At 42.5% G+C, this 20,720-nt stretch overlaps 2 protein-coding genes across 5 annotated transcripts in view; one reads left to right on the top strand and one right to left on the bottom strand.

Moving 5' to 3' along the window:
• Positions 1 to 20,720, bottom strand: part of LOC307144510 (vitelline membrane outer layer protein 1-like) — a 124,581-nt gene that overhangs the window by 31,917 nt on the left and 71,944 nt on the right. The window lies entirely within an intron of this gene.
• On the top strand, positions 7,310 to 20,122 carry LOC307144512 (vitelline membrane outer layer protein 1-like). 3 transcript variants are annotated; one of them, XM_079846916.1, is made up of 7 exons: positions 7,379 to 7,563; positions 11,548 to 11,766; positions 11,992 to 12,101; positions 12,224 to 12,337; positions 12,611 to 12,792; positions 12,869 to 12,908; positions 20,092 to 20,122. In XM_079846916.1, exons 2-5 carry the CDS (start codon positions 11,563 to 11,565, stop codon positions 12,789 to 12,791), a joined length of 609 nt encoding a protein of 202 aa, XP_079703042.1. In that variant the 5' UTR covers positions 7,379 to 7,563; positions 11,548 to 11,562; the 3' UTR covers position 12,792; positions 12,869 to 12,908; positions 20,092 to 20,122. The 3 variants fall into 3 exon arrangements, 1 of the variants encoding a protein (XP_079703042.1); XR_013818775.1 differs by lacking the exons at positions 11,548 to 11,766; positions 11,992 to 12,101; positions 12,224 to 12,337; ... (1 more) ...; positions 12,869 to 12,908; positions 20,092 to 20,122 and adding exons at positions 15,678 to 15,896; positions 16,098 to 16,171 and having other exon boundaries at positions 7,436 to 7,563; XR_013818774.1 differs by lacking the exons at positions 11,548 to 11,766; positions 11,992 to 12,101; positions 12,224 to 12,337; ... (1 more) ...; positions 12,869 to 12,908; positions 20,092 to 20,122 and adding an exon at positions 16,098 to 16,171 and having other exon boundaries at positions 7,310 to 7,778.

Here is a 20,720-nt window from a genome sequence, read left to right as displayed (position 1 = left end):
AGGTTTTTTGCAGCCATGTATTTAGCCCAAGAAACCGTGAAAACCTGTTTGTTCCTCTTGCTGGGAGAGGTCCACTGATGAATGTTTGAACTTTCAGTCTTTTAAGTGTTTCAAAAAGTTCATTGAAATCCTTCTTAAGGAGTTCTGACTGCTCTTTATGAATATCATTCTTCCCCACATGTATGATGAGTCGATTTGCAGTCTTATGTTTCATCAGAATGTTCTGAAGTTCCCTGTTTATATCAGAAGTTGTTGCTTGTGGAAGGCAGCACGTAGTTGTACTCTGAGCTGAGTGCCGCTGTCTGCTCGACCTTGAGCGCCAGTTAGCATCAGTATTAGCTACTGGCCCATTCAGTCTGTGTTCGATCACATTCATCACATTTGGGGATTCCTCATTTACATTCATAAGCACTTCAAATCTGTTCTCAAGATGTATAGGCGGTGGTAGGAGACCAGTGCTTGCAATCCTTGTCAGAGCTGTATCTGGGGTAGAGGATGCTACTGTGGCAATATGTGATGCTCGTGACAATCTGATGTCTCGAGTGCCTTTGGGTCTCGCTCCCTGTTTGTGCCATCGATTAGTAAGTCGATTGGCTTGTTTCTCTACCTGTCGAGGAGCACTAGTTTCATGGGACTCACCGGTATGCTGAGGGTGTCCATGACGAAGCTCTGTTGTGTGCTCCGTCTGGTTTGGTGGTCCCGTAAGTAACTTTGTTTCAAGAACTGCAATCCTTTGTCTGTGGCAGTTAGTGCAGCAAGTAGATTCTTGAACCAGAAGAGGCATTTTCTCTTATCCTTGAGGCAGTTGTGTTTTCCTTTCCCAGAATGTAAGCTGGTCGGGTAAAAGAATTCTGCGTTTTTGTAGTAATCCAAACTTTGTCGTATGAGCACTGTGCTGATTTGCTGAAGTTAAAATTAGGTGATAAAAGGAAATAAAATATAAAAATATAGGAGATAAAATGTAAAAGCGATAGAGCAAAGCGCGGAGCAGTAAGCAAGGGCGTCCGAACAGTAGCTGAACAGGAAGTGGTTGTGTACACAGTGGTTGTGTACTGTTGTGCGAACAGTAAACTATAATTAATCCACAAGCGCGTGCACATACCAAAGTGACGTTGGCACCGAACAACCAATCGCGTTCGACAGGGATAGAGCGAAAGCGATATATATTTTTTCCGCAGAGGAGCAAGAAATAATCATTCAGAATTACAATGAGTTTAAACATGTATTTCAAGCTCGAAGCAATACGGTCTCTGCTGCCAAAGCAAGAGAAGACTTTTGGAGAAAGATTGCTGATTGCGTTAATGAGTAAGTTAAACAAATACGTTCTATATTCATGTAAAATTATATGTATGTGTGTAATATAGCCTAGATTTTTTAAATATATATATAAAAAAAATGTGCATTGTTTACTAATAAAGATTAATATTCATTGATTTTGATGCAACCCCAACTCCAAATGTTCTTGGCAGCAGATATAAAGACAAAATATAAAAATATAATTCAAAGTGGTGAGTATTTACCACAACCTTTTATTGTTTTTGTGAACATTTTATCACAAACGTTCAAACACAAAAATTCAGAAAACCGGTGGAGGGTGTGTTCCAGAATACACTGGCGGAAGAGTTGGCTCTGAGTAGCAATGAGAGACGGCCGATAATGGATGGGATTACAGGTGCTGTACAATCTGACCCTGGTGCTGGCTCCTCTAAGCAAGTAACACTGGGTATGTGTGTAATACATTACTACTTTTTTAAGTTTTAAATATGGCTGACTGTATGTTCTGCAGTAGAGGGAAGTGCAGTGTCCCTGTTGAAGCCAGCACACATGCACACAGTCTCCCACACAGAGGTCAGTATGCAGCAGACAGAACACCAAACATAACCTGCTTTACAACAGTTATGCTTTATATTGGCCTACTTTTATTTATTAGGGTGGAGGAAATGATGAAGACACTGTCTGTTCTGTGACAGATGCTGATATGAATGCACTAGGCTTTTTATTATGGCAAACATTTGAATTTGTGGCATAAAAAAGGGACTGGCCCTTACACATCTCTTTTATTGTATGATTTTACACAACCTGCCCTAGAAACTGACGCATCTACCTCAATGGGCTTCAGAAGAAATGTGAACAAGGTAAGGATTTAAATCTCTTGACATAAATTACAGTCAGTCATGTGTTTGTCAATGAAGTCAATGAGCTTTTTGTGATTTGATTAGCCTCCAGAAAACTTGTAATGATCATGTTTGTGGTGGAATTATGTTTCAGGTGGAAACAGACTCAGTCAGGGCCCTGTACAAAAGGAGTCTCGAACTAGACTGCGCACTAAAGGAGTCTCGAACTAGACCGCGCACTAAAGGAGTCTCGAACTAGACCACGCACTAAAGGCGTCTCGAACTAGACCGCGCACTAAAGGAGTCTCGAACTAGACCACGCACTAAAGGCGTCTCGAACTAGACCGCGCACTAAAGGCGTCTCGAACTAGACCGCGCACTAAAGGCGTCTCGAACTAGACCGCGCACTAAAGGCGTCTCGAACTAGACCGCGCACTAAAGGCGTCTCGAACTAGACCGTGCACTAAAGGCGTCTCGAACACTAAAGGCGTCTCGAACTAGACCGCGCACTAAAGGCGTCTCGAACTAGACCGCGCACTAAAGGAGTCTCGAACTAGACCGCGCACTAAAGGCGTCTTGAACTAGACCGCGCACTAAAGGCGTCTCGAACTAGACCGCGCACTAAAGGAGTCTCGAACTAGACCACGCACTAAAGGAGTCTCGAACTAGACCGCGCACTAAAGGCGTCTCGAACACTAAAGGAGTCTCGAACTAGACCGCGCACTAAAGGCGTCTCGAACTAGACCGCGCACTAAAGGAGTCTCGAACTAGACCGCGCACTAAAGGTGTCTCGAACTAGACCACGCACTAAAGGAGTCTCGAACTAGACCGCGCACTAAAGGCGTCTCGAACTAGACCGCGCACTAAAGGAGTCTCGAACTAGACCACGCACTAAAGGAGTCTCGAACTAGACCGTGCACTAAAGGCGTCTCGAACACTAAAGGAGTCTCGAACTAGACCGCGCACTAAAGGAGTCTCGAACTAGACCGCGCACTAAAGGTGTCTCGAACTAGACCACGCACTAAAGGAGTCTCGAACTAGACCGCGCACTAAAGGTGTCTCGAACTAGACCGCGCACTAAAGGAGTCTCGAACTAGACCGTGCACTAAAGGCGTCTCAAACTAGACCGCGCACTAAAGGTGTCTCGAACTAGACCGCGCACTAAAGGAGTCTCGAACTAGACCGCGCACTAAAGGAGTCTCGAACTAGACCGTGCACTAAAGGCGTCTCGAACTAGACCGCGCACTAAAGGAGTCTCGAACTAGACCGTGCACTAAAGGCGTCTCGAACTAGACCGCGCACTAAAGGCGTCTCGAACTAGACCGCGCACTAAAGGCGTCTCGAACACTAAAGGAGTCTCGAACTAGACCGCGCACTAAAGGAGTCTCGAACTAGACCGCGCACTAAAGGCGTCTCGAACACAAAAGGAGTCTCGAACTAGACTGCACACTAAAGGAGTCTCGAACTAGACCGCGCACTAAAGGAGTCTCGAACTAGACTGCACACTAAAGGAGTCTCGAACTAGACCGCGCACTAAAGGAGTCTCGAACTAGACTGCACACTAAAGGCGTCTCGAACACTAAAGGAGTCTCGAACTAGACCGCGCACTAAAGGAGTCTCGAACTAGACCGCGCACTAAAGGCGTCTCGAACACTAAAGGAGTCTCGAACTAGACCGCGCACTAAAGGAGTCTCGAACTAGACCGCGCACTAAAGGAGTCTCGAACTAGACTGTGCACTAAAGGTGTCTCGAACTAGACCGCGCACTAAAGGAGTCTCGAACTAGACCGTGCACTAAAGGCGTCTCGAACTAGACCGCGCACTAAAGGCGTCTCGAACTAGACCGCGCACTAAAGGCGTCTCGAACACTAAAGGAGTCTCGAACTAGACCGCGCACTAAAGGAGTCTCGAACTAGACCGCGCACTAAAGGCGTCTCGAACACAAAAGGAGTCTCGAACTAGACTGCGCACTAAAGGTGTCTCGAACTAGACCGCGCACTAAAGGAGTCTCGAACTAGACCGTGCACTAAAGGCGTCTCGAACTAGACCGCGCACTAAAGGCGTCTCGAACACTAAAGGAGTCTCGAACTAGACCGCGCACTAAAGGCGTCTCGAACTAGACCGCGCACTAAAGGCGTCTCGAACACTAAAGGAGTCTCGAACTAGACCGCGCACTAAAGGAGTCTCGAACTAGACCGCGCACTAAAGGCGTCTCGAACACAAAAGGAGTCTCGAACTAGACTGCGCACTAAAGGAGTCTCGAACTAGACCGCGCACTAAAGGAGTCTCGAACTAGACCGCGCACTAAAGGCGTCTCGAACACAAAAGGAGTCTCGAACTAGACTGCACACTAAAGGAGTCTCGAACTAGACCGCGCACTAAAGGAGTCTCGAACTAGACTGCACACTAAAGGAGTCTCGAACTAGACCGCGCACTAAAGGAGTCTCGAACTAGACTGCACACTAAAGGCGTCTCGAACACTAAAGGAGTCTCGAACTAGACCGCGCACTAAAGGAGTCTCGAACTAGACCGCGCACTAAAGGCGTCTCGAACACTAAAGGAGTCTCGAACTAGACCGCGCACTAAAGGCGTCTCGAACACTAAAGGAGTCTCGAACTAGACCGCGCACTAAAGGAGTCTCGAACTAGACCGCGCACTAAAGGCGTCTCGAACACTAAAGGAGTCTCGAACTAGACCGCGCACTAAAGGAGTCTCGAACTAGACCGCGCACTAAAGGAGTCTCGAACTAGACCGTGCACTAAAGGTGTCTCGAACTAGACCGCGCACTAAAGGAGTCTCGAACTAGACCGTGCACTAAAGGCGTCTCGAACTAGACCGCGCACTAAAGGCGTCTCGAACTAGACCGCGCACTAAAGGCGTCTCGAACACTAAAGGAGTCTCGAACTAGACCGCGCACTAAAGGCGTCTCGAACACTAAAGGCGTCTCGAACACTAAAGGAGTCTCGAACTAGACCGCGCACTAAAGGAGTCTCGAACTAGACCGCGCACTAAAGGCGTCTCGAACACAAAAGGAGTCTCGAACTAGACTGCACACTAAAGGAGTCTCGAACTAGACCGCGCACTAAAGGAGTCTCGAACTAGACTGCACACTAAAGGAGTCTCGAACTAGACCGCGCACTAAAGGAGTCTCGAACTAGACTGCACACTAAAGGCGTCTCGAACACTAAAGGAGTCTCGAACTAGACCGCGCACTAAAGGAGTCTCGAACTAGACCGCGCACTAAAGGCGTCTCGAACACTAAAGGAGTCTCGAACTAGACCGCGCACTAAAGGCGTCTCGAACACTAAAGGAGTCTCGAACTAGACCGCGCACTAAAGGAGTCTCGAACTAGACCGCGCACTAAAGGCGTCTCGAACACTAAAGGAGTCTCGAACTAGACCGCGCACTAAAGGAGTCTCGAACTAGACCGCGCACTAAAGGAGTCTCGAACTAGACCGTGCACTAAAGGTGTCTCGAACTAGACCGCGCACTAAAGGAGTCTCGAACTAGACCGTGCACTAAAGGCGTCTCGAACTAGACCGCGCACTAAAGGCGTCTCGAACTAGACCGCGCACTAAAGGCGTCTCGAACACTAAAGGCGTCTCGAACTAGACCGCGCACTAAAGGCGTCTCGAACACTAAAGGCGTCTCGAACACTAAAGGAGTCTCGAACTAGACCGCGCACTAAAGGAGTCTCGAACTAGACCGCGCACTAAAGGCGTCTCGAACACAAAAGGAGTCTCGAACTAGACTGCGCACTAAAGGAGTCTCGAACTAGACCGCGCACTAAAGGAGTCTCGAACTAGACCGCGCACTAAAGGCGTCTCGAACACAAAAGGAGTCTCGAACTAGACCGCGCACTAAAGGAGTCTCGAACTAGACCGCGCACTAAAGGCGTCTCGAACACAAAAGGAGTCTCGAACTAGACTGCACACTAAAGGAGTCTCGAACTAGACCGCGCACTAAAGGAGTCTCGAACTAGACTGCACACTAAAGGAGTCTCGAACTAGACCGCGCACTAAAGGAGTCTCGAACTAGACTGCACACTAAAGGCGTCTCGAACACTAAAGGAGTCTCGAACTAGACTGCACACTAAAGGAGTCTCGAACTAGACCGCGCACTAAAGGCGTCTCGAACACTAAAGGAGTCTCGAACTAGACTGCACACTAAAGGAGTCTCGAACTAGACCGCGCACTAAAGGCGTCTCGAACTAGACCGCGCACTAAAGGCGTCTCGAACTAGACCGCGCACTAAAGGCGTCTCGAACACTAAAGGAGTCTCGAACTAGACCGCGCACTAAAGGCGTCTCGAACACTAAAGGAGTCTCGAACTAGACCGCGCACTAAAGGTGTCTCGAACACTAAAGGAGTCTCGAACTAGACCGCGCACTAAAGGCGTCTCGAACACTAAAGGAGTCTCGAACTAGACCGCGCACTAAAGGTGTCTCGAACACTAAAGGAGTCTCGAACTAGACCGCGCACTAAAGGCGTCTCGAACACTAAAGGAGTCTCGAACTAGACCGCGCACTAAAGGAGTCTCGAACTAGACCGCGCACTAAAGGCTTCTCGAACTAGACTGCGCACTAAAGAGTCTCAAACTAGACTGGACTGTGAGCTGAGGAGGCTCCAAAAAAAAATCAAAATAATATTGGAGATCAAACAGCTGGATAAAACTGATCTCAGTATGTGAACTTATTTAACCAATTAACACTTTAGTATGAATATTTATTAATGCAACTTTCTCTTGTTCTTTTTCTCCCTCCCATCCCACAAAACCAATAAAACAGTTTGAGACCTATCTGCAGTTTCAGTGTGCTTTTACTAAGTGTAATATTGTATGGTGATGGCATCTATATCTGCACCAGCTGGGTGGTCAAGTGTGATCGGGTCAGTTTCATCGGGGAGAATCTGGTTTTGTGGTGGTTCTCGCTCCTTTCTAATGGTGGCTATATTGTGCAGAATGGCACATGCAGCCACTATCTCTGATGCCCGCTCTGATGACTCTTAAGCGCTGAACACAGTTGAAACATGCCTTTAGGATGCCAAATGTCATCTCTATCTTCACTGAGAAAAAAGAAACCCCAAGTGAAAGACAACAAGCCCAGAGTTGACAACTCCTTTGACCCAAAGCGTGATTATCTGCTGAATATATATACACCTCTTAACTCGTTGATTGGGTTGATTATCTGAATGTGCTCCACTCGTGTTTAATTAGGGTTAATTATCTGAATGTGCTCCTCCCGAACTTTGTTAATAAAACATAATTTCTTAATATGCCAAATATGGTAGGGGTTGATCTTTGAGTATTATGATTGGATGGAATGGACATTGTGGTTAATGATTCTTGTGTATAAATATGAGGCTGCTTCCTCATGGTATTATATTGTTTCTGCTTTATCATTTTCTGCAGATAGTTTACCTAATAATTAATATAACTCAGTATCCAGACCAGTGCTGTAGCAATGCATCGCTTCTTTTCCATGATGTTTTCACTGCTAGCCATTATTGGGCATGTGAGCAGTCAGTCCACAGAAGGTCGTTCTGAGCGGAGCATCGACCGACCTTACAGATCTGAGCTGACGGTGTCGAACGGAATGAATTGGGGATCATGGGGATATAAGAGCATGTGTCCAAGTGGAAGGTACGCCGCAGGGTTTAGTCTGAAGGTAAGTTGTGCATTGACTCTATTTTGCTAATATGGGGGTGGATGAGCGCTTCAAAGGTTCAAAACTGTGGAGTTGCTGTTTGTCATTTAATTCCAGGTTTCTCCAGGGAACTGCACCTGTTAAGATCTAAGTGTCTGTGTAATACTAAAGAGCATGAAGATAAATGTTACTATGGGTTGGGTTAGTTAACTCTTTCAAATGGAAGATTGTCTTGATGTTGTTGTTTTAAGGTGGAAAGACCAATTGATGGTGATGATACAGCGCTCAATGGGATTCGTCTTCTCTGTGTCGATCAGCCAAGCTCACGTGACTACAGCTCAATTGAGTCCGACGTAGGAAAGTAATGGACTCAGATTATTAACAATTCTTGCATTAAGTGTTTAAGCTAGATAAGTAATTTCAGGATTTTCTTGAAAATAATATTGATTTGATCAGGCAACCTCTTTGTGTGTTTTCTTCAGCTGGGGTGACTGGACAGATGTCAAATGGTGTTATTCTGGATACTTGACAGCTTTCCAGTTGAGTTGAATCTCGCCAAGGATCTGGAGATGATACGGCTGCAAACAACATCAAGTGAGTGTGTGATGCTATAAGTTATAACATCTCTTACCCAGTGTAAACCTCTTACACCATCTCAGACTCTTACACATCCTGGTTTTATTTAGCTATTTAAGGACTCAGTTTTCCCCCATCAATAGTTTAGTTAATATCACACTCGCAGTCGTGCTGCTGTTCAAGATTGCAGTGATTAGGCCGTCGGCTGCAGGTGATCATGTGACTAACATTCAATCCAACAGCACAATTACATATTTTATCATAATATTGTCACATCTGAATTTTTTCCAGGTTCACCTGCACTGGGGGTTTTGTGCTGGAGGGTGACGGCACAACCTGGGGCAACTGGGGCGACTGGAGTCCAACCTGTATGGGAAAAGGAATCTGCGGCATCAAGACCCTGATAGAACCGCCACAGGGAAGAGGAGACGACACCGCTCTCAATAACGTGCGCATGTTCTGCTGTGATTAAGGTGATGTGGTCACAATCAAAAACTCAGATCTTACTAATACTGACTGCAGATCTACTAAATTGGATTTCTTTCAGGTGTTCGAAGATGACAACAAGAACAGCAAGAAGATCAAATGTATTGAAATTATTGATCCTCATATTATGATAAACTAACAAACCATAAACCAAACTGACCAATCAAAGAAGGAGCTGGATGATTTAGCTTAATCTTGTGTGTAATGAGCCTTTTTCCTTAATAAACTTGAAAATGTTATGGTACTATACAGTCTCTGTGTCTGCTTCATCATTCTCACATCACAACACTGTAAACCCTAACGCTCAAAATAATTGGTTTGAGTAGGACAAATTTTAAATTAGTTTAGTCGAATTAACTTTTATGAGTATTTAGCACTTTTTCTTTCAAGTTCACAGAACTGATATATTTTAAGTAAACTGAACTGTTTCATTGTTTTGTGTTTTATGAATTTATGAAACTTAATTTTAACTAAAATGGATGGGATGTCTATTTCCCAGCATGCTTTGCCAATGGCACTCGAAAGGGAGAGTAAATGCTACAATTAAGTGTAAGTTTTTTTTTGTGCAAGATTAATGTTAAGTGGGAGATTAGTAGTGATGTTTTGTTATGCTAATTTAGAAGAATTTCTGTTAATGTTGGTTTTAGGATAGTTACCATCATGGTGACAAGTGGTGCATGAGCTTGATTTGAGAGCAAATAAAACCTTTACATTGCTGCACTCATACAGCAAGTGCTACTGTATAACATACTGTTGTTAATGTTAAATTAGTATGTTAACAAGCTAGCTTGTTGAAGCTAGTGAAGTTAATACTAATGAAAATGTTCACATTGATATTACACAAAAGTATTAAGTTAAATGTATGAATTAGTGTATTCAAACATTTCAAGTTAAACCATGCTAATGTAATTCCACTAATGCCAACTTAATTGAGTCTATTTAAAAATGTTATGGTCAGTAGTATCAAATTCAGCACTAAAATTGAGTAACACTAATAGCGAGATACAACCACGATCGGATGATAAGAGCAAATCACTTGTGACTCTAATGAGAGCTGTCTCGGTACTTTGGTACGGTCTAAATCCTGACTAAAAAGACTAAAAAGACATCTCTTTGACCTAGCATACACATAACACATTATAGACTTCTATAACTCAATGTTAGGCTGCATAGTTTAGATCAGCCGGAACCGGAAACACTCCCTGATGTACTTGTTACATCATAAGAAGGATGGTGTCTACGTATCCGGATCTGATGAAGGACCAGCACCTGTACGTGACGACAACGCAGTCCTGAAGTGTCCACTAGTCTCTCCCCTGTGAAGGCCTCCTTCCCTTCCCTTTACCGCAGTACAGATAAGACTTTGTCGGGTTAATTCCGGTTCACGTGGCTACGCCGAAGCGGTAAAAACTCTGTATTATAAATTTTAATAATCCTGATCGGATCAGGAAAGGTCCAAGAGCTGGGGCTCGAACACGGGTCTCCCGTAGCACATGTTGGCACACTTGCCCATGATGCTATCCTGTGATATATTTGACTAAAAACTATAGGCTGATTAATACCTTTGGCTTATTCCAAATACTACAAAGTGCATACTTTGTCTTCAATAACAAATGTACATTAATAGATAAATAAAACTTAGCTATACTTTGTTCAAAATACTATTGTATACTATAATGTATTTTGAAAGTATACTTTCAATGCATTGTTACAATGATCATTTCCAGCACCCAGTTAAATTATACCTCAAATATATTTTTAATAAAGTGCAGATAAATACACTTTTAAAAAATAAACTGAATTTTCACTTCAAGTATATATTTTTTAAATATATCTTTAGAAAATATACTAGAGTACAATTATTTATTTTAATTATTATACATTTAAAGTGTGTTAAAAGTTTAATTGTTAAAATAGGTAAAAGCAAGATGCTAATATACTTTTAATATATTTAAAGATAGTACAATTTTTGTTAGCATATTTGCAATTTACTATTGAAAAAGGGAATATATTTCAAATACAATAAAGTATACTTTTTTCACTAGGGTTTTTCCTTAATTAACTTGAAAATGTTATGGTACTATACACATTCTCTGTGTGTGCTTGATCATTCTCACATCACATGGGTTGAGGCGTGTGTTTCCACTTGATCACTGATAGCTGAGGCTTGTAATATTACAGATTTAAGATTACGTTTAAGATCTGCTGATCCTATATCCTTACATTACATCACATGAAAAACTAAGGTGAACTACACTGTATTGGGCATTCAAGGTGAACATGATGGCATCAATTTACTGATTAGATTCAATATAGTTTCCATTGAAGGGGTTTGGTTTTTGATCTTTGATCTTCTGTGAATGATTACATAATCTTAGTTCTTGTGACCATCATGTGATGTTTATCCAATATGGGGGGGGGGGGGGGCATTATCTTCAGTCGGGGGTTATAGTCTCTATTGTCTTTAGATGATTCGATTAAGTGGTCATCTCTAAGGCTGTGTGTAAGGTCAGCACCTTTAAGGACTGCCCACTGAATGCCTATAAGATGCCATGTAAAGTTCCTTTAGTCAGACTTTATTACTGCAGCTTCCGACAGCTTGTGTTCTCAGTAAAGAATCCTGCTGAAGATACAACCAAGTCTCCTGGTCTTCGCTTCTGAGTTTCCTACAGGCTGCAGATAGTCTACCTGAAAATTAATCTAACAATCAGTATTTTTTATCAGTCAGGCCAGTGCTGTAGAAATGCATCGCTTCTTTTCCATGATGTTTTCACTGCTGGCCATTATTGGGCATGTGAGCGGTCGGCCCGCAGAACATCGTTATGAGCGGAGCGTCGACCGACCTTACAGATCTGAGCTGACGGTGTCGAACGGAATGAATTGGGGATCATGGGGATATAAGAGCATGTGTCCAAGTGGAAGGTACGCCGCAGGGTTTAGTCTGAGGGTAAGTTGACTCTATTTTGCTAATATGGGGGTGAATGAGTGTTTCAAAGGATCAAAACTGTGGAGTTGCTGTTTGTCATTTAATTCCAGGTTACTCCAGGGAACTGCACCTGTTAAGATCTAAGTGTCTGTGTAATACTAAAGAGCATGAAGATAAATGTTACTATGGGTTGGGTTAGAGTTAACTCTTTCAAATGGAAGATTGTCTCAATGTTGTTGTTTTAAGGTGGAAAGACCAATTGATGGTGATGATACAGCGCTCAATGGGATTCGTCTTCACTGTGTCGATCGGCCAGGCTCACATGACTACAGCTCAATTGAGTCTGACGTAGGAAGGTAATGGACTCAGATTATTAACAATTCTTGCATTAAGTGGTTAAGCTAGATAAGTAATTTCAGGATTTTCTTGAAAATAATAACTGATTTGATCAGGCAACCTCTTTGTGTGTTTTCTTCAGCTGGGGTGACTGGACAGATGTCAAATGGTGTCATTCTGGATTCTTGACATCTTTCCAGTTGAGAGTTGAATCTTCCCAAGGAAAAGGAGATGATACGGCCGCAAACAACATCAAGTGAGTGTGTGGTGCTATAAGTTATAACATCTCTTACCCAATGTAAACCTCTTACACCATCTCAGACTCTTACACATCCTGGTTTTATTTTGATATTTAAGGACTCAATTTTCCCCCATCAATAGTTTAGTTAATATCACACTCGCAGTCGTGCTGCTGTTCAAGATTGCAGTGATTAGGCCGTCGGCTGCAGGAGATCATGTGACTGACATTCAATCCGACAGCACAATTACATATTTTATCATAATATTGTCACATCTGAATTTTTTCCAGGTTCACCTGCACTGGAGGTTTTGTGCTGGAGGGTGACGGCACAAACTGGGGCAACTGGGGCGACTGGAGCCCAACCTGTATGGGAAAAGGAATCTGCGGCATCAAGACCCAGGTAGAACCGCCACAGGGAAAAGGAGACGACACCGCTCTCAATAACGTGCGCATGTTCTGCTGTGATTAAGGTGATGTGATCGCAATCAAAAACTCAGATCTTACTAATACTGACTGCAGATCTACTAAATCGGATTTTTCTTTCAGGTGTTCGAGGATGACAAGAAGAACAGCAAGAAGATCAAATGTATTGAAATGATTGATCCTCATATTATGATAAACTAACATAAACCATAAACCAAACTGACCAATCAAAGAAGGAGCTGGATGATTTAGCTTATATTAATCTTGTGTGTAATAATGAGCCTTTTTCCTTAATAAACTTGAAAATGTTATGGTACTATACAGTCTCTGTGTCTGCTTGATCATTCTCACATCACAACACTGTAAACCCTAACGCTCAAAATAATGAATTGGTTTGAGTAGGACAAACTTAAATTTTTATGAGTATTTAGCACTTTCTTTTTCTTTCAAGTTCACAGAACTGATATATTTTAAGTAAACTGAACTGTTTCATTGTTTTGTGTTTTATGAAATTATTTCTTTTAATTTAGACGAACTTAATTTTAACTAAAACGGATGGGATGTCTATTTCCCAGCATGCTTTGCCAATGGCACTCGAAAGGGAGAGTAAATGCAACAATTAAGTGTAATTTAAGTTGTTTTTTTGTGCAAGATTAATGTTAAGTGGGAGATTTAGTAGCGATTAATGTTTTGTTATGCTAATTTAGAAGAATTTCTGTTAATGTTGGTTTTAGATAGTTACCATCATGGTGACAAGTGGTGCATGAGCTTGATTTGAGAGCAAATAAAATCTTTATATTGCTGCACTCATACAGAAAGTGCTACTGTACAACATACTGTTGTTAATATGTTAACAAATTAATATGTTAACAAGCTAGCTTGTTGAAGCTAGTGAAGTTTATACTAAAGAAAATGTTCACATTGATATTACACAAAAGTAATATCTTAAGTAATAAAAGCCTGTATCTTTCTCTATTGCTGTTCTATTACAAGATAGAAAGTCTAAGGTCTTCAATAGCCGTACAGCAAACCCAACTAATCTGGTGCCTATTACATGTCAAACTAAGATTGCTGTGGGGACAAAAAGTAAGACTGTTAAGTTAGCACTTTTAAACATTCGTTCACTTAAAAATAAATCACTTCTAGTCAACGATTTAATAACCACAAACAACCTGGATTTTATGCTTCTAAATGAAATCTGGCTAGAAGACAGCTGCAGTGCAACAGTCCTGAAGCAGCCCCTCCTAACTTTACTTTTATGAGTGTCTGCAGAGCTGTTAAGAGAGGTGGGGGTCTAGCTGCTCTTTTTAAAGATATCTATCAATGTAAGCAAATATCATTTGGGAATTACTTGTCTTTCGAATATCTGGGTATTGTGTTAAAAGGTTCTCCACGCATTTTACTTATCATTATTTACAGGCCTCCAAAATACTCTCCAGCCTTTGCTGAGGACTTTACAGAACTGTTATCAGCAATTACCTCAGAGTTTGACTGTTTTGCCATTGCTGGAGATTTTAACATCCACATAGATAGTGCAGAAAACAATATGGCAAAAGAAATCAAAACTGTTTTAAAAACTTTTGATCTGACTCAGCATGTACATGGACCCACACACAATCGTGGACACACTCTAGATTTACTTATCAGTAAGGGTCTAAACATTTCACTGATTGTTATTAAGGATGTAGCACTGTCTGATCATTTCTGTATTTTCTTTGATATATTGATCTCTCCTGCTACTGAAACTAGATCTGTGTCTGTCAAGAAGAGATGCTTAAATGAGAACACTAGTGTACTATTTATGAAGGCTATATCCTTGACCCTAACCCTAACCCTACTTATGAAAAATATTAACACAGGGGTGCAATCTTAACATTAGTGCATTGATAACACTGCAAAATATGACACATCAGGACATGCATACAAAATACTTCAGAAATCATATTTCTGGATACTCAAATTTGGTTAAAACCTTTGTAGACATAGCATGACAGCACTACAAAAACACATAAAAGTGAAAACCCATTGCCTCATCCACTGCTTTTCTTATTGTTGTGGGCTTTATAGGGCAAGTGATAATTCGTGTAATACACAAGTGAAATAGACTAGTGCAAATATTATAAATAGGTAATTAAAACTAATACTAGCACAAGTTTTACCTCAAACCACCTGACAAATAAAGCCACGAAATGGTGACGAAGGAGTTACGATAAAGTTTATAAGAAAGAAACTCTTTTAACTCTGGTTTCACTAGCTATTTGAGTAAATGAAAACGTAATACATTTAAATGACACAACCGGCCTTCAAATGCGACCTTCGGAGGATGCAGCCTTCACATTGGGACACAGCTTGTGGTTCTACTTCTAGAACCGTCAAAGGAAATCAGCCATCTTGGTTGAGTTTACTGGAGTTCAAGGACATGAAAAGGTGAAGATTAGAGCCTAACTTCAGTGGGAAACAACAGGAGTATAAAAAACTGATGAGTTGATTGCCTCTTTGGATACTGATATGTCATTAAACCCCAATGCCTATAGTGCTGAGGAAAAGAAACCTCAAGTGAAGAACAACAACAACAACAACAACAACAACAACAACAACAACAACAACAACAAGCCCAGAGTTGACAACTCCTTTGACCCAAAGCATGATTATCTGCTGAATATATACCTCTTAACTCATTGATTGGGTTGATTAACTGAATGTGCTCCACACGTGTTTAATTAGGTTTGATTATCTTAATTATATTAACGTGCTCCTCCCGAACTTTGTTAATAAAACATAATTTCTTAATATGCCAAATATGGTAGGGGTTGATCTTTGAGTATTATGATTGGATGGAATGGACGTCATGGTTAATGATTCTTAAGTATAAATATGAGGCTTCTTCGTTATGGTATTATACTGTCTCTGCTTTATCATTTTCTGTATTCAGGCCAGTGCTGTAGCAATACATCACTTCTTTTCCATGATGTTTTCACTGCTAGCCATTATTGGGCATGTGAGCGGTCAGTCCACAGAAGGTCGTTCTGAGCGGAGCGTCGACAGATCTTACAGATCTGAGCTGACGGTGTCGAACGGGATGAGTTGGGGATCGTGGGGGCCTGTGGACATGTGTCCAAGTGGAATGTACGCCGCAGGGTTTAGTCTGAAGGTAAGTTGGGCGTTGACTCTATTTTGCTGATATGGGGGTGGAAGAGCGCTTCAAAGGTTCAAAACTGTGGAGTTGCTGTTTGTCGTTTAATTCCAGGTTTCTAAAGTGTGTGTGTAATACTAAAGAACATGAAGATAAATGTTACTATGGGTTGGGTTAGAGTTAATTCTTTCAAATGGAAGATTGTCTTGTTCTTTTAAGCTGGAATCTCCTCTTATTTTTGGTGGTGATGATACATCGGTCAATGGGATTCGTCTTTACTGCGTCGCTAAGTCCGAAGTACGTGACTACAGCTCAATTGAGTCCACCGTAGGAGGGTAATGGACTCAGATTATTAACAATTCTTGCATTAAGTGTTTAAGCTATTTAAGTAAATTGAGGATTTTCTTGAATGATAATTGATTTGATCAGGCAACCTCTTTGTGTTTTCTTTAGCTGGGGTGAGTGGAGACATGATAAAGTGTGTCCTTCTGGATACTTGACAGCTTTCCAGCTGAGAGTTGAATCTTCCCAAGGATCTGGAGATGATACGGCCGCAAACAACATCAAGTGAGTGTGTGGTGCTATAAATTATAACATCTTTTACCTAGTGTATACCTCTGACCCATCCTGGTTTTATTTTGACTTTTTAAGGACTCAGTTTTCCCCCATCAATAGTTTAGTTAATTTCACACTCGCAGTCGTGCTGCTGTTCGTGATCGCAGTGATCGCTGCTCTGTGCTTCACTGAAACCTGGCTGAGTGAAGCCATACCGGACAACGCACTACATCTGCCGGGCTTCCAGCTGTTCCGAGCGGATCGCATCGCGGAACTAACGGGGAAAACGAGAGGTGGTGGATTGTGTTTCTACATTAACGAAAGTTGGTGTTCAGATGTAACAACACTGAAGAAGATGTGCTCTCCTAATTTAGAGGTGCATTTCATAAACTGTAAACCTTTCTACTCGCCGCGGGAGTTTTCCTCATTCATTCTCGCGAATGTTTACATTCCTCCAGACGCGTGTGTGAGCGCGGCGCTACAACAGCTGGCTGAACATATAGCTGAAATGGAACAAAGGTACCCAGACTCTCTTTTAATCATTCTTGGGGATTTTAACAAAGCAAATCTCTCCCGTGAACTGCCAAAATACAGACAGCATGTTACATGTCCTACCAGAGACAGTAATATATTGGACCACTGTTACACCACGGTAAAGAATGCGTATCACTCCGTCCCACGGGCAGCTTTGGGGCTCTCTGATCACTGTTTGGTTCATCTTATACCGACCTACAGGCAGAAACTGAAATCAGCTAAACCTGTAATAAGGACTGTAAAAAGATGGACCAACGAAGCAGAGCAGGGCCTACAGGCCTGCTTCGATTGCACTGATTGGACTGTTTTTGAAGCTGCAGCCACCGATCTGGATGAGCTCACAGATACTGTAACATCATATATCAGTTTCTGTGAGGATACATGCATTCCTACCAGGACATTCTTATCATTCACTAATGATAAACCATGGTTTACTGGGAAACTCAAACAGCTTCGTCATGCCAAAGAAGATGCTTACAGAAGTGGGGATAAAATCTTGTATAACCAGGCCAGAAACAGACTGACAAAGGAGATCAGAGTTGCTAAAAAAAGCTACTCTGAAAAGCTGAAAAACCAGTTTTCAGCCAACGACCCGGCATCAGTCTGGAGAGGCCTGAGGAACATCACCAACTACAAATCACCATCCCCCCCATCTGTGGAGAATCAACAACTGGCTGACACTCTCAATGCATTCTATTGCAGGTTTGAGAAGCCCAGACTCACACCTCACACCCGCTCTGATGTGCACTTCACACATCCACCATCACCTCCTGCAACCCCTCTCCTCCCCCCTTCTGCCATCCAACCTGAGCTTAAGGTCTGCGTGGAGGACGTGAGCAGAGTCTTCAAAAAACAGAAGACTAGGAAAGCTTCAGGCCCAGACGGCATCTCATCTGCTTGTCTAAAAGCCTGCGCTGACCAACTGGCCCCAGTCTTCACACAGATCTTCAACAGATCATTGGAGCAGTGTGAAGTTCCTTGCTGCTTCAAACGCTCCACTATCATTCCGGTTCCCAAAAAAACTAAAATCACTGGACTTAATGACTACAGACCTGTCGCTCTCACGTCTGTGGTCATGAAGTCGTTTGAAAGACTGGTGTTGGCCTATCTGAAGGACATCACTGGACCCCTGCTGGATCCCTTTCAGTTTGCTTACAGAGCAAACAGGTCTGTGGATGATGCAGTCAACATGGGACTGCACTATATCCTGCAACATCTTGACAGACCTGGGACTTATGCACGGATCTTATTCGTGGACTTCAGTTCGGCCTTCAATACCATCATCCCTGATCTTCTCACAGCCAAACTGACTCAGCTCTCCATGCCATCCTCAATCTGTCAGTGGATCTCCAGCTTCCTGACGGACCGGCAGCAGCTAGTGAGACTGGGGAAACTCACATCCAGGACCCTCACCATCAGCACTGGCGCCCCCCAAGGGTGCGTTCTCTCCCCTCTGCTCTTCTCCCTGTACACTAATGACTGCACTTCTAAAGACCCCTCTGTCAAGCTCCTGAAATTTGCAGACGACACCACTGTCATCGGTCTCATCCAAAATGGTGACGAGTCTGCTTACAGACTGGGGGTTGAACAGTTGGCTGTCTGGTGCAGTTATAACAACCTTGAGCTGAACACGCTCAAAACAGTGGAGATGATCGTGGACTTCAGGAGAAACACCCCAGGACTCCCCCCACTCACCATCATGAACAGCACTGTGGAAGCAGTGGAGTCATTCAGGTTCCTGGGCTCTACCATCTCTCAGGACCTGAAGTGGGCAAATCACATTGACTCCATTGTGAAAAAGGCCCAGCAGAGACTGTACTTCCTTCGCCAGCTGAAGAAGTTCAATCTGCCACAGGAGCTGCTGATCCAGTTCTACTCAGCCATCATTGAGTCTGTTTTAAGCACTTCCATCACTGTCTGGTTTGGTTCAGCTTCCAAATCGGACATCAGGAGACTACAACGGACAGTCCGGACTGCAGAGAGGATTATTGGTGCCCCCCTGCTAACCCTCCAGGACCTGTAGCCTACTCTTCCAGAGTGAGGAAGAGAGCAGGTAAAATCATCACAGACTCCACTCACCCTGGACACCACCTGTTTGAACTGTTACCGTCAGGACGGCGACACAGATCACTGGCCACAAGAACATCCAGGCACAGGAACAGTTTCTTTCCACAGGCCATTTCCCTTCTGAACACTTAACATGCCCCCAAGGAATATGCCTGTAAGTGCAATACTCCCACTGTCTAGTGCAATATTCTCTAACTCAGGTGATATTTATATTTATATTATTCATACTACTCAAAATACTGTAAATATGTTCATAATCTGTAAATGTTTATTCGGACTAAACCCAACTGTGACCCTACTTTTTTACTTTTATACTATTTTTATTTATTTTTTATATATTTTTATTCTTAGAATTTGTATTACTATGTTTCTTGTTGTATTTGTATTTGTATATGTGCACTGGAAGCTTCAGTACCAAGAAAAATTCCTTGTGGGTGCAAGCACACTTGGCAATAAAGCTCTTTCTGATTCTGATTCTGATTCTGATTCTGATTCTGATTAGGCCGTCGGCTGCAGGTGATCATGTGACTGACATTCAATCCAAAAGCACAGTTACATATTTTATCATATTGTCACATCTGAATTTTTTTCCAGGTTCAAATGCAATGGAGGTCAGGTGCTGGAGGGTGACGGCACAGACTGGGGCGACTGGGGACACTGGAGTCCAACGTGTGAAGGAACCGGAATCTGTGGCATACAGACCCTGATAGAACCATCACAGGGAAGCGAAGGAGACGACACCGCTCTCAATGACGTGCGCATGTTCTGCTGTGATTAAGGTGATGTGATTGCAATCAAAAACTCAGACTGACACACTGCAGATCAACTAAATCTGTTTTTTTCTTTCAGTTTTAAGAGGATGACAACAAGAACAGCAAGATCAAATGTATTGTTATTATTCATCATACTATGATCAACTAACAAACCATGTCATACAACAGTTTTGTAGTGTAAATCTGTAAATTCAGCCGGTCATTATCACAAAAAAGCCTAACCGGATGATCGGGACATTTGCACCCTGCTTTTGAAGTTGAAGTTATTTTATTCATTCTTGTAGGTTAGTGATTCTTCTGAAGACTCCTGAACTTCTGCTGAAACTTGTCAAATATCAGCAATAAAGACTTTCTAAACCGAACCTTGTAGTTTCACATTGTTTTGCACAACACTTTACATCAGATCGTTCACTACATTAGTGCAAGTGGCAGATGGTCTAAAGTGACTTATTGCATTAAAAGTAATTGTCTTATCCATTCATGCATTCCCTGAGAATGACTAATCTACAGGAACACTACATTAAAGTGTAATATTGTCAAGTTACTGTAAACTTTTTGCCTTTCTAAAGACCTAAATGTTTATTTAGCTAAAATGGCACAGTGGACATTCAGAAAATGATTTGACGTAAAACAAATTCAAACCTCATTTTAATACTTATGGGTCTCACGCTAAACTCTTGTTTGTTGGATTTTTTCGTCCGCTTTTAATACAATTCAACCACATATTTTAATCAGTCGGCTAGCAGAACAGTTTGATTTGAGTAATAATCTTGTGGGTTGGATTCTAGATTTAACTGATAGGACACAGCGAGTTAAGGTAAATGGAACGCTGTCAGACCCAGTCTCCTCAACTGGCTCCCCTCAAGGATGTGTACTTTCGCCCCTCTTGTTTATCCTCTACACAAACATGTGT

Source organism: Squalius cephalus, assembly GCF_949319135.1.
Source record: "Squalius cephalus genome assembly, chromosome: 17".
NCBI classification, from domain to species: domain Eukaryota; kingdom Metazoa; phylum Chordata; class Actinopteri; order Cypriniformes; family Leuciscidae; genus Squalius; species Squalius cephalus.
Note: the sequence above shows the minus strand (reverse complement) of the source record. Positions and strands in the feature narration are given on the sequence as shown.

What these genes read in the sequence shown, in the direction of transcription:
- LOC307144512 (XM_079846916.1), top strand. Translation starts at nt 11,563, where the DNA reads ATGCATCGCTTCTTTTCCATGATGTTTTCACTGCTGGCCATTATTGGG. An exon ending in CCGCAGGGTTTAGTCTGAGG is followed by an intron (nt 11,767 to 11,991) that starts GTAAGTTGACTC and finishes TGTTGTTTTAAG; the next exon opens with GTGGAAAGACCAATTGATGG. An exon ending in ACGGCCGCAAACAACATCAA is followed by an intron (nt 12,338 to 12,610) that starts GTGAGTGTGTGG and finishes AATTTTTTCCAG; the next exon opens with GTTCACCTGCACTGGAGGTT.